The sequence below is a fragment of the Acomys russatus genome, chromosome 28 (genome assembly GCF_903995435.1).
Source record: "Acomys russatus chromosome 28, mAcoRus1.1, whole genome shotgun sequence".
Taxonomy (NCBI): Eukaryota; Metazoa; Chordata; class Mammalia; order Rodentia; family Muridae; genus Acomys; species Acomys russatus.
Genome location: NC_067164.1, coordinates 29,209,098 through 29,232,214, shown reverse-complemented (window position 1 = coordinate 29,232,214; position 23,117 = coordinate 29,209,098). Strand labels below are relative to the sequence as shown.

Below are 23,117 nucleotides of genomic sequence, written 5' to 3'. Positions count from 1 at the left end.
AAATTTAACAGAATAAAGAATGTCATTTATCTTCAGCCCTGAGAATGCCCAGGAGTCTCCATGCAAACCCTCCTTGAAAGCTTCTGCCCACTGTTTTTTGTTAGATCCTGGTCTTCCTCAAACGTCAAGTCCCAAGGTGAATTTTTAAAATACTCTGTAAAGACTTTTAACTCTTAATTATGCTGCTGCTCAAAGGTATATTTTTCGGCAGTTTCTTATATAATTGTGTTGTGATTTAAGTGGTAAGCCTTTGCCACCTTGCCTTAGAGTCTACCATATTTTTCAGACCATAATATGTACTCCCCCCCCCAAAAGTGGAGGTGGGGGGTATTAGGATATGCCTTATGGTCTGATTGCTGTTTTTACTGTTTTTCTTATTTTGCTGCTCTAAAAACTGGGTGTGTCTTATGGTCAGGTGTGTCTTATAGTCCGAAAAATACAGCAACTACCACCAGCTTCTATAACATGTATTCATTCATGGTACAGATGTGTTTCCAAAGTTGAAAAACATTCGTGCCGAAGTAAGTCACCATTGTGACTGCATCTATTCCAGTCAGGATGTGGTAGGCCTTGAGCAAGAGAAAATGCCCTGCTGGTTCATGAACTACCCTGAGGAACACACACACACACACACACACACACATACACACACACACACACACACACAACCTCTAGGACATTTGATCTCCAAGTCCTTGGAAGAGCAACCTAACCCACACCTCACATACATGGGTTAGCTTGACAAGAGGTAATTTGGACGCCATCTACTGCCATTTTCATTCATTTTCTGGATGTCCTGCTTGAGGCCATCCCGCTCTGTGAACACCATCCTTATCTGCCTTTTATGTCTGAGCTGACAGGGAGCTTCAAACACAGTGGGTGCATGGTAATTGCTCTCTGAACCATGGTTAACCTTGGGCTGGCTCGTGGTTCACTCTTCTTCATTATGGAGTGAAAGTGAAATTAAACACAAATCCTTACAAAGTGCTCAGGTGAAAAATCATGGCATAGGCTCCTTAGTGTTCCAAAGACCTCATAGGCATCCTTGGGAGGCTGCTGGCTGCAGACCTGGGGGGAGAGGGGGCTGTTCCAGCTCTGTGCACTGTGATGTGGGTGTGTGTTGTCCTCACGTAGATTCTTACATGGCAGGAGGAAGGAAGTGGAGAAAGAGGAGAAAATGGAGCTATTGACCGAAGGCCCATAAAGCTGTTTTTAGAAAGACTGCTTCTGTTGTTCGGGGGTGGGGGGGCTTCCTTAGAGCAGGGGATATTATGCACCCTCTTTCCATTAAGTCTATTTTGGGAAGAAATTACAGAGGATAATATATTACCGGCTCCTAGGGATCTCCGAGCAACACAGTCTCTATTCTCACTGCACACTTGCTCAGCTCAAAATAATTACTCTGTTCTCAGTTCAATCAACAACCCCACTAAATCACAGTGTTTATTAAGGAAGCACTGCTTCCCCCCCCCCCCTTTTCTTTCTTTCTTTCCTTTTTTTTTTTTTAAGTGTTTAATTTTCCCCCTAAAAGCTGTAAGTATGAGGGAACAACAGGGCCCCTGCAGCTCCAGCCTTCAATCAGTCCCCACAGGGCCAAAGAGGAGCGATTGTTTTCAGAGCGGCATGGGGTTTCCTACTCGGGTTGAAGATTTATCTGCATTTGGCAACTGCTCCGGTTACTGCAGACAAGAAGTTTACTTCTCAATAGCTTTACAAATTATGTGTTTAACTTTGTAGAATCAATTCCTGGGAGGTAGGGAAAGGAGTGGAGAGCAGGCTCTGGAGCCAAGTTCACACTTGAGATTTAAAGTGATAGCTCCCCTTTTCCCTCCCGTGCACCACAATGCGAACAATTTTTTCTTTGTTTGTTTGTTTTTGTCCTTTTTTCCACCTGCATACAGTTTGCATGTCTTGTATGGGCATTGACTTAAACGTTAAAAGATAGCGACTGAGATGTTTAGTAATAAAAAGGTTGTTTAATGATTAAACCACCGCCGTTTTTCTTTTGCCCTTTAAACCCGCCTTCAATCACTTGGATGATGGTTTACAGTCTTATTAAGACAAAGATCACAGGAAGGGTTGGCAGGATAGCGGGAAGCTCTGACGCTGCCCCATCGGCACAGGAAGCCTCCAGCGAACCTCCTTCCTACTGTCCCCCGACCCTGGCTTGGAGGGGGCAATGGTGTAAGAAAAATGTGCCACAGGATTCCAAAAGTAGCCTCTGGCTGCTTTGAGAAAGGAAATGAAGGTCTTCTTGCATCTAGCCCCTGGCATGGCCACACTGGTCATTGTCAACTGTGGTAACCTCGTGGTTGCCTAAGTGTAAAGAGAGCAGGGGGTGTATCATGGCAGTTTCTCGGGGAGCCTCACCCACTGCACCTTTGCGTAAAGCCAGTAGGTACTGCGGTGCTTTGTGGCTTTCTTTCAGTACTTTTGAGTTTTCTCACTAATTTAAAAAAAATTTTTTAATCACTAATTTTTAAAGTATACATAGTGTCACTGCCCCTGAATCTCTGGGAGAGAGGAAGCCCCGCCCCTAGGTAGAGGGCAGGCCATGCTAGCCACGCCCTGCAGCAGGACCTAACACATGGCACAGGTTTTGAACCAGCCTTTGATCCAGACCTGAAAATGCCTTTTACAAATGGCTGCTTCCTCCTTCACTTCAAGAGGGCCACCAAGTACCATACTTAGAGGAACTGAATTAGATTCCAACAAGACAATTTCCCAAAATGTCGTCCTGTGAGGTACCATCTTGAAGGCAAGCCAGGAATTCCAATTTCATGAGGAGATGGGGCACTCTCCATGCAGCTAATGTGCCTTTTTTGACTCCTGGTGTTCAGTTCTGCTGTCCAATGTTTAAAGCACACTGGAAACAAGCCTGAAGTGGCCTGGTGAGAGATTGATGATTAAAGAGCAAAAAATCTGGGGCGGTGGTGGCGCACGCCTTTAATCCCAGCACTCAGGAGGCAGAGGCAGGCAGATCGCTGTGAGTTCGAGGCCAGCCTGGTCTACAAAGTGAGTCCAGGACAGCCAAGATAACATAGACAAACCCTGTCTTGGGTGAAAAAAAAATTTTTAAAAGAGCAAAAAATATGTATTTTGCAGAATTCAAAAGTTATCTCCATTTGCTCGAGAAGTGGAACTGGGAGAATTTAAGAGATTTGCTTAATGGTTTGTGGACTCTAAAGCAGAAAATGTGTTAGAAGCTGGAATCCGTCCTTGTCATGTGGCTCTTCAAGTGTCTTTAATAGGTTAGAGCAGATGTCTTCTGACTTCCTCATGAGAAGCAAGGACTCTTTGGCCACACATTCATGTGCTCTCTCTCTCTCTCTCTCTCTCTCTCTCTCTCTCTCTCTCTCTCTCTCTCTCTCTCTCTCTCTCTCTCTCTCTCTCTCTCTCTCTCTCTCTCTCTCTCTCTCTTTCGTTGTCTCTCTCGCTTTCTCTCTCTTTCTCTCTCTCTCCCTTCCCTCCATCTTTTCTCTCTCTCTCTCCCTTCCCTCCATCTTTTCTCTCTCTCTCTCCCTCCCTCCCTCCCGCCCTAGACAGGTCACACTTGCAGACATTCTGACCTTCCAACTAAACAACCCAACTCCTCATGTACTTTTAAGCTTTTTCATTTTCTAATTTTTTTAAAAAATTTAAACTTGGTGTGTGCACAGCAAGCTTGCTGAGTCTAAAACAGAACATCCAGGGGATTGTCTTGGGCCCTGAGCAGACAAGCACTCTACTCTCTACACATTTCCTGTGTACACACTAAGAGGAGGGTGCCTGAGCTAACTTCTGATAAGATGTCTCCATTCGCTATGTGACAAGGTGGCAATGTGGTGCCCTCAACACAACTGGCTTTGGGAAGCAGCAATTTACGTTCTGCACTGACTATACAACTTCACATTTGACAGTGAAAGGAAGATATTGCTAGTTGTTTTGATCAAAAAGAATTTTTCATGCCATGTGCATTTTGATCATAGTCTTTTCCTTCTCCCAGCTCCTTCCAGATCCTAGGAAGCTGTTGCTAATTTTAAAGACTCACCTTGGCTTGATTGAAAACAAAACAAAACAAAACAAAAAAATCTATTTCAATTTGTTCTTTCTAAAAGAATATATATTTAAGTAGCTAATCTACATAGGGAAATAAGTCTTTAAGATATTTCAGGTAATTTCTGTCAAGCAGGTATTTAAGGAATACCTGTTTCTAGTCACGTTTAGACTAAACTCAGCTTACAGTTGACTTTAAGAAGGCTATTCAATCAGAGACCGCCTATCCTTGCTCAAGTAAGTCTTTGGTCCATTAAATGAGTTTTCGTAAAGTGTCACGAAGCAGCACGCACGCACAAGTGTAAGGTGTTAGGCAGAAAGTTGCAGTTAGTCTCTGATAATGAGCGAAGACCATAGGTGGGAGGAGAGATGGCAGGGCAGGGCGGTGACACTTCAGGGAACCTGAACTGACAGAGGCTATTTTGGGAGCACTGGGTTTTGTGAGCCCAGATGCAGTTGAATGATTCTAAGAAAAAAAAAAGAAGAAGAAGAAAAAAAAAAAAAAAAAAAAAAAAAAAAAACCCGGTGCCTCCAGGAGCTCCTTTGCTCTTTGATGTATGTCGTCCGTCTGCACAACAGGCTTCTTTCCTGTGGCTGGACGTAGGAAGCAATCTATCTTCGCCCTGTTTGGTTTTAAAATAAAACCGCGAAAAGGGGGTCCAATTGAACTTTAGACAGGCGTTCTCCTCCGGAGCTCCCCTAGTTCTTGGAGTTAAGTCAAAGGGGCAGAGCTAAGAGCAGCACCTCAATCCTTCTGAGACTGTTTACAAAAGACAGGGGGAAAAAATGTGCCCATACCTGCCTTTCTGCAGGGTTGGCTCCCTTCCGGCTCTAATGGGAGCCTAGGAGAGAGCTTGGGGGAGCCAGTGCTTTCCTCATATGCTCTCTGCCTTCCATGGCGGGCTGAAATTGCAATGTCTGTGACATTCAGCGGGAAAAGGGGACGCTATTGGGATTCTGTGCCTTGGAATGACGACGTGGACTGTCATTTCCTCCCTTCAAATAACGAAAAGCGGAAATGCAAATTTCCTGTCCAAGCCCTAAGTATCAGGTGGTGTTTCCTTAATATATTGTTTTTGACCTTTGGGAAAATTCTTGTTATAAAATGACTTTGGAAAATGAAAACGCCACCAAAGTTCTATGTTTTAAATACTCAGTATCTTAATTTAAAAAAAAAAAAAATTTTTTTTTTTTAGCTGTAGTCCTATACCAGAAAATGGCATAAATCTTATGCATTTAACTTTGTAACATGAGAAGGACAAGGATGACAGTATTGAACAAAGGAGCTCTCTAATTATCTCAGACTTTGGAAAAGAAGGGGAGAGGAGCAAAGGTTTACTGTGGAGCCTTAGTGCTAACTGGGTGTTTTGATACTTCTCATAATACAAAGAGTTAAGCATGAGGCTGTTCAGATGGCAGATCTGAGCTGCACTGAAGGTAAAGACATCTGCATTTTTCATTCACTTGCTCAGCGGCACTAAATTTTCAAGCTTGCTTTCTGTTCAGCATCAAAGAAAGGTTGTTTTATAGTTACTGGGTTTTCTTTTTTCTTTTTCTTTTCTTTCCTTTTTTTTTTTTTTAAGCCCACATGTTTCATGAAAGGGGCTTGGAGTCACTGGGTTTTTCTATTTATTCTTTGTAAAGTTACTTTTTTGCCCATGGACCTTCTGCATACCATGGCACTGGATAGGAAAACATAATTTTGTTCTTTTTCTCTTCCTTTGAAGAAAAAAAAAATTAAGAGGTTTAAATACCATTCACGTTTTGGAATTTCCTTCTTTATTTCCTCCCTAAACCACCGCCTTACAACTATATAAAGCAGCCCACTGTTGAAAGAGTTTCACTCCTATAAAGACTTTTTATATGATTATACCTTTCCTGCTTATCAAGGGCTATAAGAATGGGACCCAGGAGCTAACTGAGTTTATAACTATGTGAATATGAATATACATGTATGTGGGCGGAGAGCTCTACATATGTACCCCAAGTGTGTCCAAATGCTCACAGCTTTTTTAGCATACAAATTGCCAATTAAACATCTGCATTTTTCTTCAGCCTCCCCTTCCCCGCCCCCTGTAAGATGTTGAACGTGGTGGGACCCCATTAGTTGATAGGGGAAAGACTGACACAATCCGTGGAGGGCTGAAGTGTTTTAACAAATCCAAGATGCCGAAGCCTGTCTGAGTATCTACCCTTGGATCAGCTAATTACACTTGTGTCATTGAATTAGCCTCACTCTTTAACTGTTCTGTGGTAGACATTTTGGCTTTGGGAGCCAGGTTCTCCAGCAAAAGGATCGCCCATGAAGCAGAACAATCACATCTGCAATCACGGAGTGGAGAGAGAGAGAGACAGAGAGAGAGAGAGAGACAGAGAGAGAGAGAGAGGCAGAGAGAGAGAGAGAGGCAGGCAGACAGACAGACAGACAGACAGAGAGACATGATTGCTGGCCCCTGGTTTCCTGGCTCCTCCTTTTTTATTCAGACAAGGACCATGGCCCATAGAACGGTGTCACCCACCCTCAGGGAGCATCTTCCTTCTTCAGTTAAATGTTTTCTGGAAACACCCTCATAGAGCTGCCTAAAGAGAATGTGGTATGGATGTTTTAGCTCTGATTCAGATGAGCGAACATACAGGAAGATCTACTCCTCCACACAGCCCGCAGAAGTGGGGTGGCGCAGCTCCTCCACAGTGGTGGCTCTCCGAGCATCCATAAACCACAGAGAGGATAAAGCTAGCATTGCCTGAGCAGCCCAGGGACCATTTCCTGTGTCCATTCCCTCGGCGTTACAGTGTTTAATAAGGCTGGCCTCTTTTTACGCTTTGATGTTTTCGCTTCTCATTAGGGAGCTACTGGAATTCGTGCCAATGAATAGCTCCTTGTATTCCCCCAGCTCACTGGCATGTTTGCGTTCCCATGTTTTACTATCTAGTATGTTGTAACTGGAGAATGCAAGAATTGCCTTCCGAAGAACCTTGGCCCCTATATTTTTACCCAAGTCATGCTTCGTCGTGCCCCCATTTTCCCCACTGCCACTGCAGCAGCAATGAGCATAACTGGGGAGGTTTTTTTCCCCCTGATTTGTAACCTTCTTCACATAATCGGAGGTCTGTAAGTTGAAGGCAACCTGCATATTGGTTGACGGGCTGGAAATGGAAGTCCCCCACCTTACAAGCTGGCCGTTGTCACACTGACTTGCTTACATTCTCTTTTCTTACCCGCAAAGGAGCCCGAGCATCTGTGCAGGTTTCAGGAGGGCAGACTCGGGCACTCTGTGCCAACCACACTGCTGCTCCCTGAGGGACTTTACGGGGTTGCAGGACAGATGGAAGGAGGATTTGTTCTTCGGCCTTCCCCTCACAGGAATCCCAGCAGAAAGTGACATGCTAGTCCAGAAGAGGGTGTGGGGTCCCCCAGAACTGCTCCAATGTGGGTGCTGGGAACCAAACCCAGGCCCTCTGCAGGAACAGTCAGTGCTCTTAATGGCTAAGCCACCTCTCCAGCCACAAACCTAATAAAATACAAGCTTCTTCCTGAAGAAATCCTCTACATCTTAAAAACTGCCTCCCTTTCCCAGAACCCCCAGAGCTTTGTGGATAGGAGAAGAGGAAACACTTAAGGCTTTGCAGGCAGCAGGTGAATGCTTAAGAGGCTGCATTCTTGATGCAGCGTTATATCAATGCTAGGGAAAAGCTTCATAGAATTCCAACACATCACTTTGATGTTCGCTGACTAGATCCACACACAGACAGGACTTATAGCTCACATGTAGTTTGTAAGCCACTTTTAGCAAGCTGTATTACTATTAAATACTAATTTCTTGTGACTATTGTATAATTGTATATTGAAGAACTCTGTGTGTGTGTGTGTGTGTGTGTGTGTGTGTGTGTGTGTATTATGCGCCATTCGGTTTTTTTTTTCCTTCCTTAAGATCTATTGGGGTTGGGGAGGGGATCTCTATCCACTAATCGGGTGCTTTAAATAGCCAGTCTAGGGCTGAATCAAGGAAATCAGTCACATAATATCTCTGTGAACTGTGTGCCTGTGAACTTTGCATCACACAATACAAAGGAAACTGCCCTTGTCCTGTGTGAGGTAAGTGAACAGTGCACGTGAAGCACTCTGTTCTGGTGGTGAGGCGTTATTTCTGTACAGCTGGAAACTAGAACCCTGAAGGCCACAAAAGTGACAGGGCTCAAGTGACAAACTGGCAAACGGGAGGACTGTGTGGACTTTAAGTGTGCAATGCGGAGTCCTACAATCACTCCCAAGGGTGCCACCAAGGTCTTTGATTGTGAACAATGAAATCATAAACGCTGACGCTGCCCCCGGTGCTGCTGCTGCTGCTGCCCCCTCCGCCGTCCGCTCTAGTGCTATTAAGTGGTGTTTATTACATTCCCACCGCCAGCAGTTGCACTGTGCAGTTTAGTGACTTCCTATATAGTCACCCCCCCTTCACCCGACAACCCAGTGAGGCATCCACATTACACAGATGAGGAAAGTGACATTTAAATTGCTAAAGACTCACACTGTGGTGTGTAGTGAGTCCCAGACCTGATCGCTGGTTTTTCTTATTCCAAAGCCATATATTCTAACACTATCTTGAAAGCCCTTTCCCAGAAGAACACCTCAGGTACCGAGATGTTATTACCTCTAAACTAAATTGGGTTTCTGGAAGAGAACCCCACCATGACACCAAGGCCCAAAGCTACCTTATAATAGCTCAAACCAACTAACCTCCACTTCCTGATGGGGTAACCACAATCAGTGACTTCTAAATACCCTTCCTTAATTAAAAAAAAAAAAATGCTACCAGCACTAACATCCCCTCCAACGTCAGAGGTTCATACACGTGTCTGCAGCAAGTCCAGACATACCAAGGCGTGTATTAGCTAGAGCCTAGGATTCGAACAGCACTGTATCTTCTGGGGAGACAAGCTTCTCATTTCAATAGACAACTTGCTCACACAGTTGGGCCCCTCCCTGCTGAACTGACAGGGAGTTGTAGTTGGGAGAGCAGTTATTGCCCTAGCAGAGGGGCCCCTGCACACCCTGGAGGGTCTGAACCTCTCCGGTGTTAACTGAGCAGACCTCTGGTTGTCTCTCTTTTAAAAGCCTGGAAGACAGTCAGATTCCAGAATATGAGCAGAAGCTCCTGTCATTTATTTGCTCCCACTGTCTCCAGACGTCTCTTTGGACACGATCAATGAGTTACAGCCAGTTTTTTTTTTTTTTTTTTTAGGCAGCATGGCACTTCCACTCACCGGTGACTGGGAACAGCCCCATTCTTTGGTCTGCGCTCTAGCGAATGATCTCGCATTGTAGACCAGGCTGGGAAAGCCATCTCACAGTAACTGTAAAGCTGAAACCTGTACATTGCACAAAGAGGACTGTTCTATACCACTAGATGCAGCCCACACAGGCAGGGCAAAGCAACAGATCAGGAGAAGCCTGTGCTCTCACTTCAGAGCTGGGACGGAGTTCCCATCAGCCATCACGGTCAGGACAGCACAGTGGAAGCCAACCTGGTTGCTCCTCTGTCTCTGTTCCTTATCATGCTCGGTGACACAAAGTGACTTTTTTCAGGGCTCAGGGGTGGCTCAACTTGCTGGAGCTGGTTGCCTTACCTCACAGGGAAATTTGCTCAGCGTGAAGGAAGAGTGTTCTTGTTGGTTGGTTGTTCCTTTGGCTCAGTGCTCCTCAACCTGTGGGTCTCAACCCCTTTGAGGGACAGATAACCCTTTCACAGGGGATGAATATCAGATATTCTGCACATCATATATTTACATTGTGATTCATAACAGTAACAGACTTACAGTTATGAAGTATAAGTTTATGGCTGGGGCGGGGGGTGGTGCTCACCACAGTATGAACTGTGTTAAAAGGTTGCAGCATCAGGAAGGGTGAGGACCACTGTTTGGCTGGACATTTCATTACTAAAGGCATCTCACCACTCATTTGTGTGGCTCTGAGGGAGAGAGAGTGGGAGGGAGAGGGAGAGGGGGCCCATGTAAGATAACAAGATGGAAAGGTAGTCTCTGAGCAGCTCTTAGCCCACAGAATTCACCACTGTGGAAGGTGTATCATCATTAAGCTTGCTGTGTTAGACAAATTATATCCTTCCTAGTCAGTTGGAGTTGGGGTTTCCTTTTATTCCAGAAGCCTACAGTCATTTCCCTAAATTATTTGAGACTCATCAGAATTCATTATCTAGGTTATTGGACATTGCTTTAATTCTTTTTAAATATATTTTATTAATATATTCATATTACATTTCAATTGTTATCCCATCCCTTGTATCCCCCCATTCCTCCCTCCCTCCCACTTTCCCCTTACTCCCCTCCCCTATGACTGTGACTGAGGGGGACCTCCTCCCCCTGTATATGCTCATAGGGTATCAAGTCTCTTCTTGGTAACCTGCTATCCTTCCTCTGAGTGCCACCAGGCCTCCCCATCCAGGGTACGTGGTCAATGCTTTAATTCTTATTAGCCCTCTTTAGCTCAACATTTTGGACATTGCTGGCCAGAGGTTTGGCACCTTTGCTTTGGAAAGGAAAAAGGTTTCTTCCAGGCAATGAGGGGATTTAGAAATTGGCTGGAAATCTTTTATGAAAATGTATTCCACATAGAAGATGACAAGTGTGTTGGGGGCCAGATCAAGAGGGTAGACAATGTCCCTGGGAAGAATCTCACTGAAATTTGGCACTGGGGCCGTCAAGTGTTCTGAGTTGTGAACTCAGCTTTCTCTGAAGTTGGGCAAGAAATGGTCAGTGTTTGGGTCTTTGACAAGAATTGTGCCTTAATATAAATATGCATAAATATTATACGTATAAGTAAGCTTGAAGTGGGTTGCTCTAAATAACTCCTTCTGTGCAGAAATGCAATGTACCATGGGTAAAAATTACATGTCATGGGTGGTCACGCTCTAAAGGAATCTGCACATCCCCGAAGGCATCATCCAATGAGTACAGAGACCATGCAGAGTACAGAGACAAGGGATTAAAGGCAAGAAATTTCTTGGAAAATTTAAAGGCAAATTTCTTTCATAGAATGGCATGGAGGTGAGATGAGAAAATTCTGATGTAGATGGCTGAGCTTGTATGACATCCATACAGAAGACAAGTATATTTAGCCTTCCTCACATTTTGGTTCCAAACAATAATATATAACATGAGATTACAAACTCCATAGTTGTAGAAACTATGCCTTACATTTTCTATGCTATATACAGTACAAAATGCATAGCTAACATTTGTACCATAACGAAATGCGAGAGGAAGTGACAAATAAAAATAAAACAAGGACATACTTCACTAGTGTTTATCACAGGTATTTTTGCATTCCCCTGAATTTTTTAGAGTTTGTAAGTAATCAAAGAGAAATAAAAAGATTAAATGAGGCATACAGATAGCAATAGGACCCTAACTTGATGAGGTGCAATTTCTACTTTCATAGAAATCTGAGGAGAAACCAAGTGCTATTCCGTTGTAAACCATTTGTTCCTACACATGTAGCCTACACTAGCCTCAAGCTTGTATTCTTCCTGTTTCAGCCTCCCTAATTCTGAGATCCCAAGAGCGAACCACCTGGCTTGACATCTTGAGTTTACAACAACCAAAACCTCTTCTTTTCTGAGCCTGACTGTTACTATAAAAATAATTTCCTAATGCGGAGTTCTCCTTAAAACATATCAGAGACATTCTTTCTAACGCTGATCTTCTGAAAATTGTTACTTTAAAATACAATTTTCTCATTTGGTCATTTTTTTCTCATGATATCAGTCTTAGAAATACTATAATTATATATTCTTTAAATGACGTTTTGTCAAACAATAGTTGCTAAGACACTGGATTTTCATTTTTTAAAAGTTAAAAGCATGGGGGTAAGATGAATGATTACCCCAAAGCCCCTAGGGCCATGTGGTATGGAGATATAATGGGACGTGGACCAGGATTTCCTCATGAGTGGCCTTAGGACTTTCTGAAGGTCATCTCTCACCTTCGAGTGTGAATCTGAATGAAACGGCTTCAGATGGCCGTCCATCGGGCAGTGTGCACTAAATCACTTTATGAAATATGTGCTACACTGTCCTCATCTGGGCAGTGGAAATACAAAATTAAGCCATGCCAGTCGTCATCTCACCTGAGTTATAATTAAAGACGGTCTGGTTCGGCGGTGTGCTGAAGCAGCTTTTTGAACTACATTTCAGGCTTTTGAACTACATTTCAGGCGAATTCGTAGCTGCAGCACGACAAAAGGCCCGTTGGAGAAACTGAGGTAGATAGTTCCGGGGCTGACCTGAAGTTTCACTTAGGTTTGGAATTGAGTAAGGTGGGAAGCCAGCTACACGGCTTTTCTAAAAGAGAACGGAGACTCTGTAAGTCACAGATTCTAAGAGTCACGGATGCGGAGGAAACTTCAAGGGAAGGTCCAAGAGGAAGGGAAAAGCCGGGATGCCGGGCCACTCAGGAAGTGTAAGAACGTGGAATTGGAAGAACTCAGTTCCACAAGTGCTGAAAATGTTTCTCGGGATAAGCTAACTCGTTCGGGAGTAGTTAACATTTCTTGGATTGAATATTAAGCTTCCTCTGAGGAAAATGACTCTACAGCTGAGGTCAGCCGCACATCAGTGCCAAGAACACAGCGCGGAATTCAGCGTCCAGGAGAGATGTGAGTCAGTTAAGTATCACAGGGCCCCTAGCTCGTAAAGCACCCCTTTGTAGCTCTTGAGAACATGGGAGATTACCAGTAAATTCATCCTTTAGGAAAGGAAATGCCTAAAATCATGATTCAGCTTTTAAAAATAGGTTTCTGTGACTAAATGGTGTAGCTTCGAGGAAAAACTTAGGTAGCCTAATGAATCTGTAAAGCCATCCATTTCAGAGCAGGGTGTGGTGGCACAGTGGGCACCCATTATGGGGTACTTAGAATAAAGTCGGGGATCAAAAATTCAAAACCAGCCTCAGCAACATAAGAATTTGAGGCCATCCTGGGCTGTATAAAACCCTGTCTCAAAAAAAAAAAGTCTTAAATAAGTATATAATTAAAACATTCACACATTTCAATGTTAAGACCTGAAACAATGATTTCAGGTCCAATGAAATAAGTATTGATTTTAAATATTTTATGAAAGTAAAAGGTAATGAAATTAACCACATTATTTCCTCACATAAGCATACAGGAAAGTATACAGGGTACAATACACATTATACAGAATATTACATATATAATATATTCAATGTAACTGATGTCTAGATAATTACAAAAGGCATCTTAAGTAGACTTTCAAATACAACACTAGCAAGCTGGAATATTGACAATAAGCTCGTAAATTAATTATGCTCACCTATAGTAGTGTGTGACCCTGCTCCCATTATCACATAGATGAGATCTCCTTCATCAAACGTTGCACATAAGTCTTTCTACCTATTGACCTTAGGTTGCTGGCACTTAAACTTTGGCTATGGCGTGCGCCTCGTGTCTGTGTTGAGCAAACCTAGCGACGCACTTTTCAGACATCTATACACTGTCCATTGTTTCTAGGACTGCACATCTCCACGGAGGAGCCCGTCGGAATGGGCCCTATGGCCGCCTTTCTCTCTCCTCCTTTCTGTTGTTCTGTGTTGTCAAGGAGCATGCCCTCCCACACGTACAAACGTCCTGTAGGAAAAATTAATTTAAAATTGTATTTTATTCTCCAGCGTTTATTTATCTCCTCGCTTCTCTACCTTTTTAATCTCTGGATTCCTTGACCCATTTCTCATTTACTTTTATTCCTCGTCGGACACATAGCTTGCGAAATACCGATTTCTATCTGATGGGCCAGTTGGGTAGGTTCACTGGGCCAAGATTGCCGGATGGATTGATTTTAAAGGGTTTCTTATTGATCTGTCCCTTCTTCCTGAGGGTATACTCAAGACACCAGAGAGAAGGCAAAACCCCAGTCTTATCACCCCTTAAATCTTGTCCTATGAGCCACCATGGCTACAGTCATACACACGCAGTGTAATGCTAATCAGCTTCAAGGTAGATTTGGACTTAGCCTCTCTGGGATAAAAGATTGTATTCTGAAGAAGGTCAGAGAACTCCTTCACTCCATAGAGGTAGAATGGTGAACTACTTCCTGCCTACAAGCTCCTTTGGAGAGTCTTAAAAATAAAAATACAGCCGTGCAGGGATGGCACACATATTCAATCCCAACACTTGGGAGGCAGAGGCAGGTGGGTCTCTGTGAGTTCCAGGCCAGCATGGTCTACAGAGCAGTTTCAGGACAGCCAGGGCTACACAGAGAAACCCTATCTGAAAATAAACAAACGGGGAGAAAAAAGAAGAAAGAAAGAAAGAAAGAAAGAAAGAAAGAAAGAAAGAAAGAATACAATGTGAACTTTAAAACTACAAAACTAGATAGGTGTAGGGGTGTCTGCCATTAATCCCGACACTTGAGGGGCAGAAGCAGGCAGATCTCTGAGTTTAAGACCAGCCTGGTGTTCATAGCAAGTCCCAGGCCAACCAAAGGTCATGGTGAGACCCTGTGTCTGAAGGGGGAATGGGATCTCAGCATCCCCAAAATATGCCCTTTCTTTTTCCATTTGTTCTATGGTGTCATAGGATCCAGACCCCTAAGCTGTTTGCATGGATTACCCAACACAGTTATTTATTGCTTTGTGTGAAGGTTGGCCTAGCCCTGCATAAGCAGACCTGTAGACAGCACACTGAAGGCTGTGCGGTTAGAAAGCCCCTCTCTGTCTCTACAGAACATGTCCCATTGATAAAGTTTTGGGGATGTCACGGTTTTCCTTTCATAGCATTTTTTCTGAGCTTCTTGATGTTGCTGCTGGTGGTGACGGTGACGTTTTTGGCCTGGGAGGAAGTTTTCATGAATCGAATTTTAGACGTTTAAATAAGAGTCCAGGGAGATGGCTTGCTGTGAGTAAAGTGACCAATGAGTCAATCTGAAGCCCTGGCTTCCGGATCTAGCATTCATGTAAAAGTGTGTGGGCTCACAGCTCTAACTCCAACACTGGACAGGCAGGGACGGATAGAGCCCTCAAACTGTCTGGCTACCCAGCCCAGCCAATAAGTGAGCTCCAAATTCCTTCAAAGTCCCCGTCTCCGAAAGCAATACAGCTACCTGATAAAGGCTACTTGCTGCCAACATGGACATTCTGAGCTCCAGCCCACACGGTAGAAGAGACCTGACTCCCACAAGTTTGTCCTCTGACCTCGCGTGCATGTGATGGCACCCATACATGTGCTTGTGTGTATGAACACAGACATAAGACAAGTAAGTGTAAAAAAAAAAAAAAAAAAAGAAAGTTAATCTTAAGATAGAGAACAAGTGAGGAAGACACCTAGCATTGGCATCTTGATGTGCACGCACCGGCGAACATGTACACCACACATACACATGCAAGAGGTTTAAATGATAAAGCGTTCACGCAAGCTCTGTGAAAGATCTCGTAGTGTCTCATGGTGAGTTCTAATTCTCCATGCATGTAGAGGAGGCTGCATACTAGCTAACTGCCTCCACTAAATAAGCCCACACACTCACCAGAAAACAGAACCATCGGAATCATCTGAGTGAACAACTTGACAGACACGGCTGTCTCTTCAGTAGAGCAATCACTGTGGAACCCATGCCTTTAAAAACATCTCACTGAGATCTCCCACCATGTGTGGTGGGGCACCTGGGGCTCCAAGGCCCCTTATTACCTAAAAAGAGCTGACCTGGCTGGGCTTTGGCGTCTCAGTGACTGCCCTGGGGGCTCCTGAGAGACAGGCAGAGGAGAGTGACCCCCCCACCCCAGGTGTGTCAGGAAGCACAGCTCTTCCTTCTGGGCTGGCTCTCAACTAGACTGCTTTGTTCTGTGGAAGTGAAGGGGTTTCCTCAGGAGAGAGAATTAATAGGTTGTTTCAGTTTCAGAAATAAACCCAAGGAGATTAGAGTTCCTATGCCTTAGTTTCCTGGTGAGAATAGAAAAACAATAAGGCATATGCCTTCCCAGGCACAAAAAGGCAGGTGTTAAAAATATAAAGGATTTCTTTTTTCCTTTCTGTAGGGTGTGTGTGTGAAAAATATTATGTATTTATTAAGATTTATGAAAACCTAATGTTCACCACTCCAGAGATTAATAAGCAGAGTTATCTTTCAGCCCTTATGAAGACACAGTGGCCAAGTGTGTTTGCTGCCAAGAGCCGTAAGAATCCCGCTTCCCTGTCTTAACATTTAGTTCTGAGCTAAGATGCCGCGAGGCAGATAAGAAGCTTGCAGTTTATTGTCAGGAAGCTTTCCAGCTGGCAGCTTGCTTCCTCTCCGTTTTTATGAATGGCTGTAGTATTATGATTTTGGCCTGCATATTTTTAATCGAAGCCATTCATAAAAATAAAAACAAAACAAAATAACAGCACCAGCAGCAGCAGCAGCAGCAGCAACAAGAAAACTTTCTGGGCACAGTCTGGAGCCATTGGGTGCCAAAGGCTGGGAAAACATCCCCGGCAACCATAACCACAACCAGTGTTGAAAACGTTCAAGGGTCTGTTTGTTTGGTGGCCTGAGACGTATGAAGTGCTGTGTCTAAGTGTTAGCTGGGAGAAGTTCTCTGACACGAACTAGGCCGGGAGCCAAGGCTGGCCGAAGTTCAGACATTGTCTTTGCCCTCGCTGAAGTGTCAGGACCTAATTCATGGAAAATTGGGTGAGCTGGCAGCCCTTTCAGAGAGCTTCATTGAGACGCACTGTGCAGGACTCGCATGAATGGAGCCTCCTCAGCCAAAAACAGAGGGGGCCCCCGTGAGCAGCAGGAGCCAGGCGGCCTGCGAGAATGTGTGCGGATTTGAAACGGTTTGGGAGTAAACGTGTACAGGTGTAAGCCGCAGAGGAAAAGAGGGGGGAAAGGCGGTCTCTTCTTTAAAGTGACCTTTTGAAAACGAATACTCTCTCAGCACACACATGTTTGAATCCTGAGAGGCACTAAGCCCTGGGCTTCCTGGGTTCAAGTCTGCCTGGAAAAAAATCATAATCTCAAAACCCGAGTCATCAAACTGTGGTTCAATTCATGAGGCAGCCCCCCCCTTCTTTTTTCTTATAAGTAAAAATATCTTGCCAATTTCTCTCTCTCTCTCTCTCTCTCTCTCTCTCTCTCTCTCTCTCTCTCTCTCTCTCTCTCTCTCTAAATCTCATTCATCTTTAAAAAAAATACTTTGCTAATTTTATATAATATTTTCAATGTCCAAGAAAACGTCACTTCATTCCAGACAGTCTATATTCTGGACCCAGTGTGTTTACTTGTCCTCCTGTGTTTCTGAAAGGCGGTAGCAATCTCATTTCTTTCGCTTGAATCTCTGAATCAAGGCGGCTCAGTTATTTTCAGAAACTTCAGGAATGGGTAAATGGAATTAATAGGGCTTATAATCAGACATAAACATGTTGTCAGGAAGCAATATATCAAAGGGCTGTGGCTTCAAATCCACCTTTTGTGCCCCTGAAGAATAACAATCATTTCTGGAACTTCGTTGGAAAATTAATTTAGGCTGTAAAAAGATTTCGGAGTTTCACTTGAAAGAGAAAGAGTACAAGTAAATAATTAATGTAGATAAGAAAATAAATCTTCTTAAGGCATCATCACAAAAGTGGTTGGATCCACAGAACAGGAGAAAATGTTTGCAAACTATAGATGTGATAAAGGAATATATTCAGGGCATCAGAAGTGTTCTGGGTCTTGCCTTAGTAAGGGTTTCTATTGCTGCAATGAAACACCACGATCAAAAAAAGTAAAGGGTTTATTTGTTTTAGGCTTCCACATCACTGTTCATCACTGAAGGAAGTCAGGACAGGAAACTCAAACAGGGCAGGAGCCTGGAAACAGGAGGTGATGCAGAGGCCATGGAGGGTGCTGCTCACTGGCTTCCTCCTCATGGCTTGCTCAGCCTGCTTTCTTATAGAACTCAGAACTGCCATTCCAAGGATGACACCACTCACGAGGGGCTGTGCCTTCCCCCATCAATCACTAATTATTTTCAATTAGGCTTGCCTACAGTCCGATATTATGGAGGTATTTTTCTGTTGAGATTACCGCCTCTCAAATGATTCTATCCAGTGTCAAGCTGACATAAAACTATCCAGCACAGGTTTCAGGTCTCAATGTTGAAAACAAGCAAACAACAACAACAAAACAAACAACAACAACAAAACTCAAACATTTGTTTTGTTTTAATGAGCAAAACATTTGAATACGCATTTCCTTACAAAAGCTAAATGGATGGCTAGTATTTCATGAAAGAAAATATGTCATGTAATAGTGGAGAGAGAAATTCAAATTGGAGCAACGGCATTTAACTTTCCACCCAGTTAAAAGTCTAGAATGAAAACAGACATGGAAAAAAAAAACTAGAACTCCCCTACATCACACTGTGCAACAGTGTGACTGCTTTCTATCTGGCAGCTGCTCAGTTGTTGGGGTGGGATGTTGTTGGGGTGGGATATTGTCAATATCATTCAGTAGTACTGCCCCTAGGTTACCCAGAGTAAATGGAAACTACCACACTAGAATATGTTCATGAAAGCGCATAGGAGATGCTCATAGTAGCCAAGAGCTTATGAACATCCAAATAGGTAAAATATGGTGTGTCCTAGGAAATGCTACTTGGCATATAAAGCAATTAACAGTTGATACTATAAGAGTTGTTTTCCCCAATTTAGTTATAAAAGACCTGACAAAGGTAACTTAAGAGAGAAAGGGTGTGATTGGGCTTACAGTTGAGAGAGACACAGTCCATCGGGTGGGAAGTAACAGCTGCAGGAGCCTGAGGCAGCTGGCCACATTACTGTCTCTGTTTGGAAGAAGAGAGATGAAACTGGTTGTTCAACTTGCTTCCTCCTTTTTATTCGCTCTGGAGCCCAGACAATGGGGCGATGCTGCCACTTTCAGGGTGGGCCTTCTCGCCAACGTGTTTTTGGAAACACTTTGACAGATGCACCCAGAGGTGTATTTCCATGATGATTGTAAATCCAATTAAGATCAGTCAACTCAGATATTACAATATGAATTACCCTCCTCACCTGGAAACTAAATGTTCCAGTGAGAGAGAGAAGACACACAAGACCTGTCAGATAATTCTTCCACTGTGAAAAGTCTGAAGGCATTGTATATAACAGAAGGTAGACTGATGATAAATTAAGCTCAGGAGGTGGACTAAGGAGGTGAAAATGGTGGGGAGTGGTTACAAATAGATACAAAGTTTCTTTCATGGAAAATGAAAATGTTGTAAAATTAGGTTGTGGTGCTGACTATGCACCTGTTGTATAGTAAAGATTCCTCTGAATTAACCATTTTAAATGAGTGAATTGTGTGGTTTGTAAGTTTTATCTTGGTAAAGATGATAAGGCCGCAGACTTAAAAGTCAAGTTATTCCTGTAGCCAGTTTATTTCAATATGAATACTAAAGAACTGGCAGTCACAAGCGGAGATTATAAATAAACATCTTTAACTTAGGTGAAGTTTTTGTTTGTTTGTTTGTTTTTGTTTTTCGAGACAGGTTTTCTCTGTGTAGCCTTGGCAGTCTTGGACTCGCTTTGTAGACCAGGCTGGCCTCAAACTCACAGCGATCCGCTTGCCTCTGCCTCCTAAGTGCTGGGATTAAAGGCATGTGCCACCACGTCTGGCAGGTGAACTTTTTGAATATTGAATTTTCTCCTATGCTTTTTGAATCCTCGTTTGTATTTAAAGCACAAATGCTCAGGGTTTTTTCCCTCCATATGTTTTCTTATAAAAAATAACACTTCTTTCATTTGTTTCTTTCTCAGCCACAACAAGTCATTCAGAAGAAGCCTGCTCAGGTAAGACATGGTTTTTTATGATTTGGCTCCCAGAAGAACTCAAGTCAAACAAGAACTGAAAATTTTTCATTTTCTTATTTTGATTATGTCAGCATTGAAAAAGTCTTGTTGTAGTCTTCAGAGCCAGGAATATATATATAATATTGTTAAAAACCCCAAGGAGGGCCAATGAATTGACAGCTAGAAAAAGTCAGACATGATGAACTGAGTTCAAACCCCAAGGTCCACATGTGACCTCCACTCACATGTCAGGGTGGCCGTGTGTGTGTGTGTGTGTATGTGTGTGTGTGTAACTGGAACACCACCAAAACGTTCAAAGTCTTCAGTATAAAAGAAGCATCAGTAATATACAAAATAAAACTATGTCTAGGCTGTAAATAGAAGTTTAATTTTAAAATATGTTTTGCCAACTCATTCTTTTTTAGGTTTTGTTTGTTCGTTTGTTTTAAGATAAGGTCTTTCTAATATGGTCCTGGCTGTCCTAGAACTCATGATGTAGACCAGACTGCCCTCAATTCATGAGCACTGGGGTTAAAGGTGTGCACCATTATTCTTGGCTTGCCTTACCAATTCTTAAACACTACATTTTTACTTCTCCTCCTGACTGCCCATAATCCTTTGGCTTGATACAGAAATTGCCACATCTAAAATTATTCTTGACGTGTGACTGAAAACAGCTGATCATTGAATTGTTCTGCAATATTTGATACCCTGAACACCTCCAGTGAGGCTCATCAACTGGAAATTATGTTAAAGTTGATCATTCCTGAGCTTTCTTAAAATATTATAACTCTACAACATTCAATTAAAAGTTCCCTTACTTCTTTTGGCTCATTAAGCCTGGAGTATCTTATCTAAGCTACAAGTGTATACATAGAAACATAAAATTCGTATTTGCTAAAGAAACAGCTCTTGAAGAAAATATAACTGACATATAAATTATTCATAGTTTCCAAGAATGTAGACCAAGAAAGTATAAGAATGCCCTGGGCTTCTGGTACAACTCAACAGTAGAAGGTTGCCTAGCATTGATGAAGAGCTGTGTTCAATTCTCAGCACCAAACACAAAACTAATGACATGTAAGTAGAACCTATTAAAGTAAATCATTAGATAGTGTCATGAGTCATGGAGTGCTCTTTCATGTAGTTCCTACTGCAGCTTATGCTTAGGGACGATTCATATGCAAACACGAAACACCTCAACTCTGTGAGACAGTTGTGTGCATCTCTTTCAAACTCTGCCTCACTGGGTGAGAGTCTTTGTACCAGGTGTTGGCATTAACCATCTATCCAGACCATTGTTTTCCTAGAGAGCAAGTTTCGAAACACAGGCCTATACCCACTGGCCACGCACATCATCCATTTTGGTTTGAAGACCTTTGCATAAATATTTTCCATGAACTCTCTATGCGACACTGATAAGCATCCAAGAACAAACATACTGGTAAGAAGAGAAAGGAAAAGAAAAGAAAAAAAAAAAAAAGGCAAGAGGTTTGAACATTTGCTTAATGAGCAAATGGTCACAAAATGCCAATGCTTCTGTGACTGACAGGAGACACAGATGAATGGGTGGGGCATGACTTATTAAGGGACAGATTCCTGAAGAGCTGACCCTTAGGGTTTTCTTTGATTTTTGTTATTACTGTCTAGTTTCAAAGGGAAAATAGAGACATAGGAAATGTTATAAGGTGAAATGAATATGTACAATAGTAGAGGATTATATCATATATATGGTATGTGTACATTATGTATAGCATATATAGTAGAATAGTGTACAATATTATGTAAATATGATATCTATCTATATCCATATATACACTTCTACTATATATAATAAAATATATAGAGAGGAGAATAGCAGATGCATATGTATCACAAGTAAAAATTATTAATGTGTCTGCAAAGGATTATAAATATAAGCAAAATCTCTCCTCTCTCTCTCTCTCTCTCTCTCTCTCTCTCTCTCTCTCTCTCTCTCACACACACACACACACACACACACACACACACACACACGAATCTTAAAGGCCATCACTTGTCTGTCTTTCTGTCTTTACAGACCTTGTTCAAATTTTCCCATTAGGGGAATGCAGCTCAGACAGAAGTAGAGCGGAAGTGAGCAGAGCTCACGGACGACCTAACTTATAACGTCTGGAGACACAGTGATGAGTGGTGCAAACACGGGTCCTGCAGGGAAGTTCCTGGAGGACACTGTAAATTTTACAGAGCCAAAGACCCTCTTTCCTTTATATCTGTATCTTTCAAAATACCCTCCTAGACTTGTCTGGGAGGTGGCCTGGATTGTCTCAGGCTGCCCTGTCTTCATCAAAGCACCTGCTTTGAGGTGGTGACAATTAGCACAATTAAGTGTGTCACATGTAGAGCAGAGAGATAGCCATGCATATGACTCAAGTGTTTCCTTCTGGCCACTTCTAAGCTTTGTCTTGTGTATCCATCTGGGGAAATGCCTGGTGAGAATGACTTGTCCCTAAATCTCAGGAAAAGCATGAGATACATAATTATGTATTTTTAGCTACTAAGTTTCTCACATCTTAAGATTTATATTTTTAAAAAATTTTTAGAGTTTTCATTAATGCAAAAATGTCCCTCTTTTGCTTCCTTGTGTTTTCATTGCAGTTTGTGTGTTTGTTTGGTTTTTGTTTGGTTGGTTTTGGTTTTTGTTCTTGTTTGTTTGTTTGAGACAGAGTCTCTTGTGTAGTCCTGGCTGTCCTGGAACTCTCTTTGTAGAGCAGTTTGGCCTTGAGCTTACAGAGAGTCACTTGGGTCTGCCTCCAGAGTGCTGAGATTAAAGGTGTGCACCACCATGCTCACCTTCACTGCATATTCTTAAAATAAGATTTTTTTAAAATTTTATTTTCATTCGCTTTACATACTGATCATAGCCCATTTTCTCCTCTCCTCCCTATCCCACCCTCCATCCCAAGCACCAGTAAGATTTTTTTTTTTAATTGGGAGAAGTTATATAGCAATTGCTAAACCCCACCATTAAGATGAAAGCCATCTGCATCACCTTCCTTGTATGTATGTCACATGACTATTGGATTACAGAGGCTCCATGGTAAAGAATGCTTGCACACTCTGCGATAAAAAACATTACTCTGAGAGAGCGAAGTCAGCCTGATGCTTCGTCTCAACATCTGTGTTTGTATTTATAAGCATGTGTGTTTATAAAGGTTTAAGGCAAGCTCTATTATGCAGGGCCTTCAGTTTGGGAAATGCACCTGGT

The 23,117-nt window shown here is 42.7% G+C and overlaps 1 protein-coding gene across 1 annotated transcript in view; it reads left to right on the top strand.

Annotated features, from left to right (window-relative positions):
- The window catches only part of Hmga2 (high mobility group AT-hook 2), a 116,149-nt gene that overhangs the window by 85,561 nt on the left and 7,471 nt on the right, over positions 1–23,117 (top strand). The window contains exon 4 of the mRNA XM_051170734.1: positions 19,838–19,870. Coding sequence (XP_051026691.1) covers positions 19,838–19,870 — 33 coding nt within the window. The remainder of the gene's footprint in view (positions 1–19,837; positions 19,871–23,117) is intronic.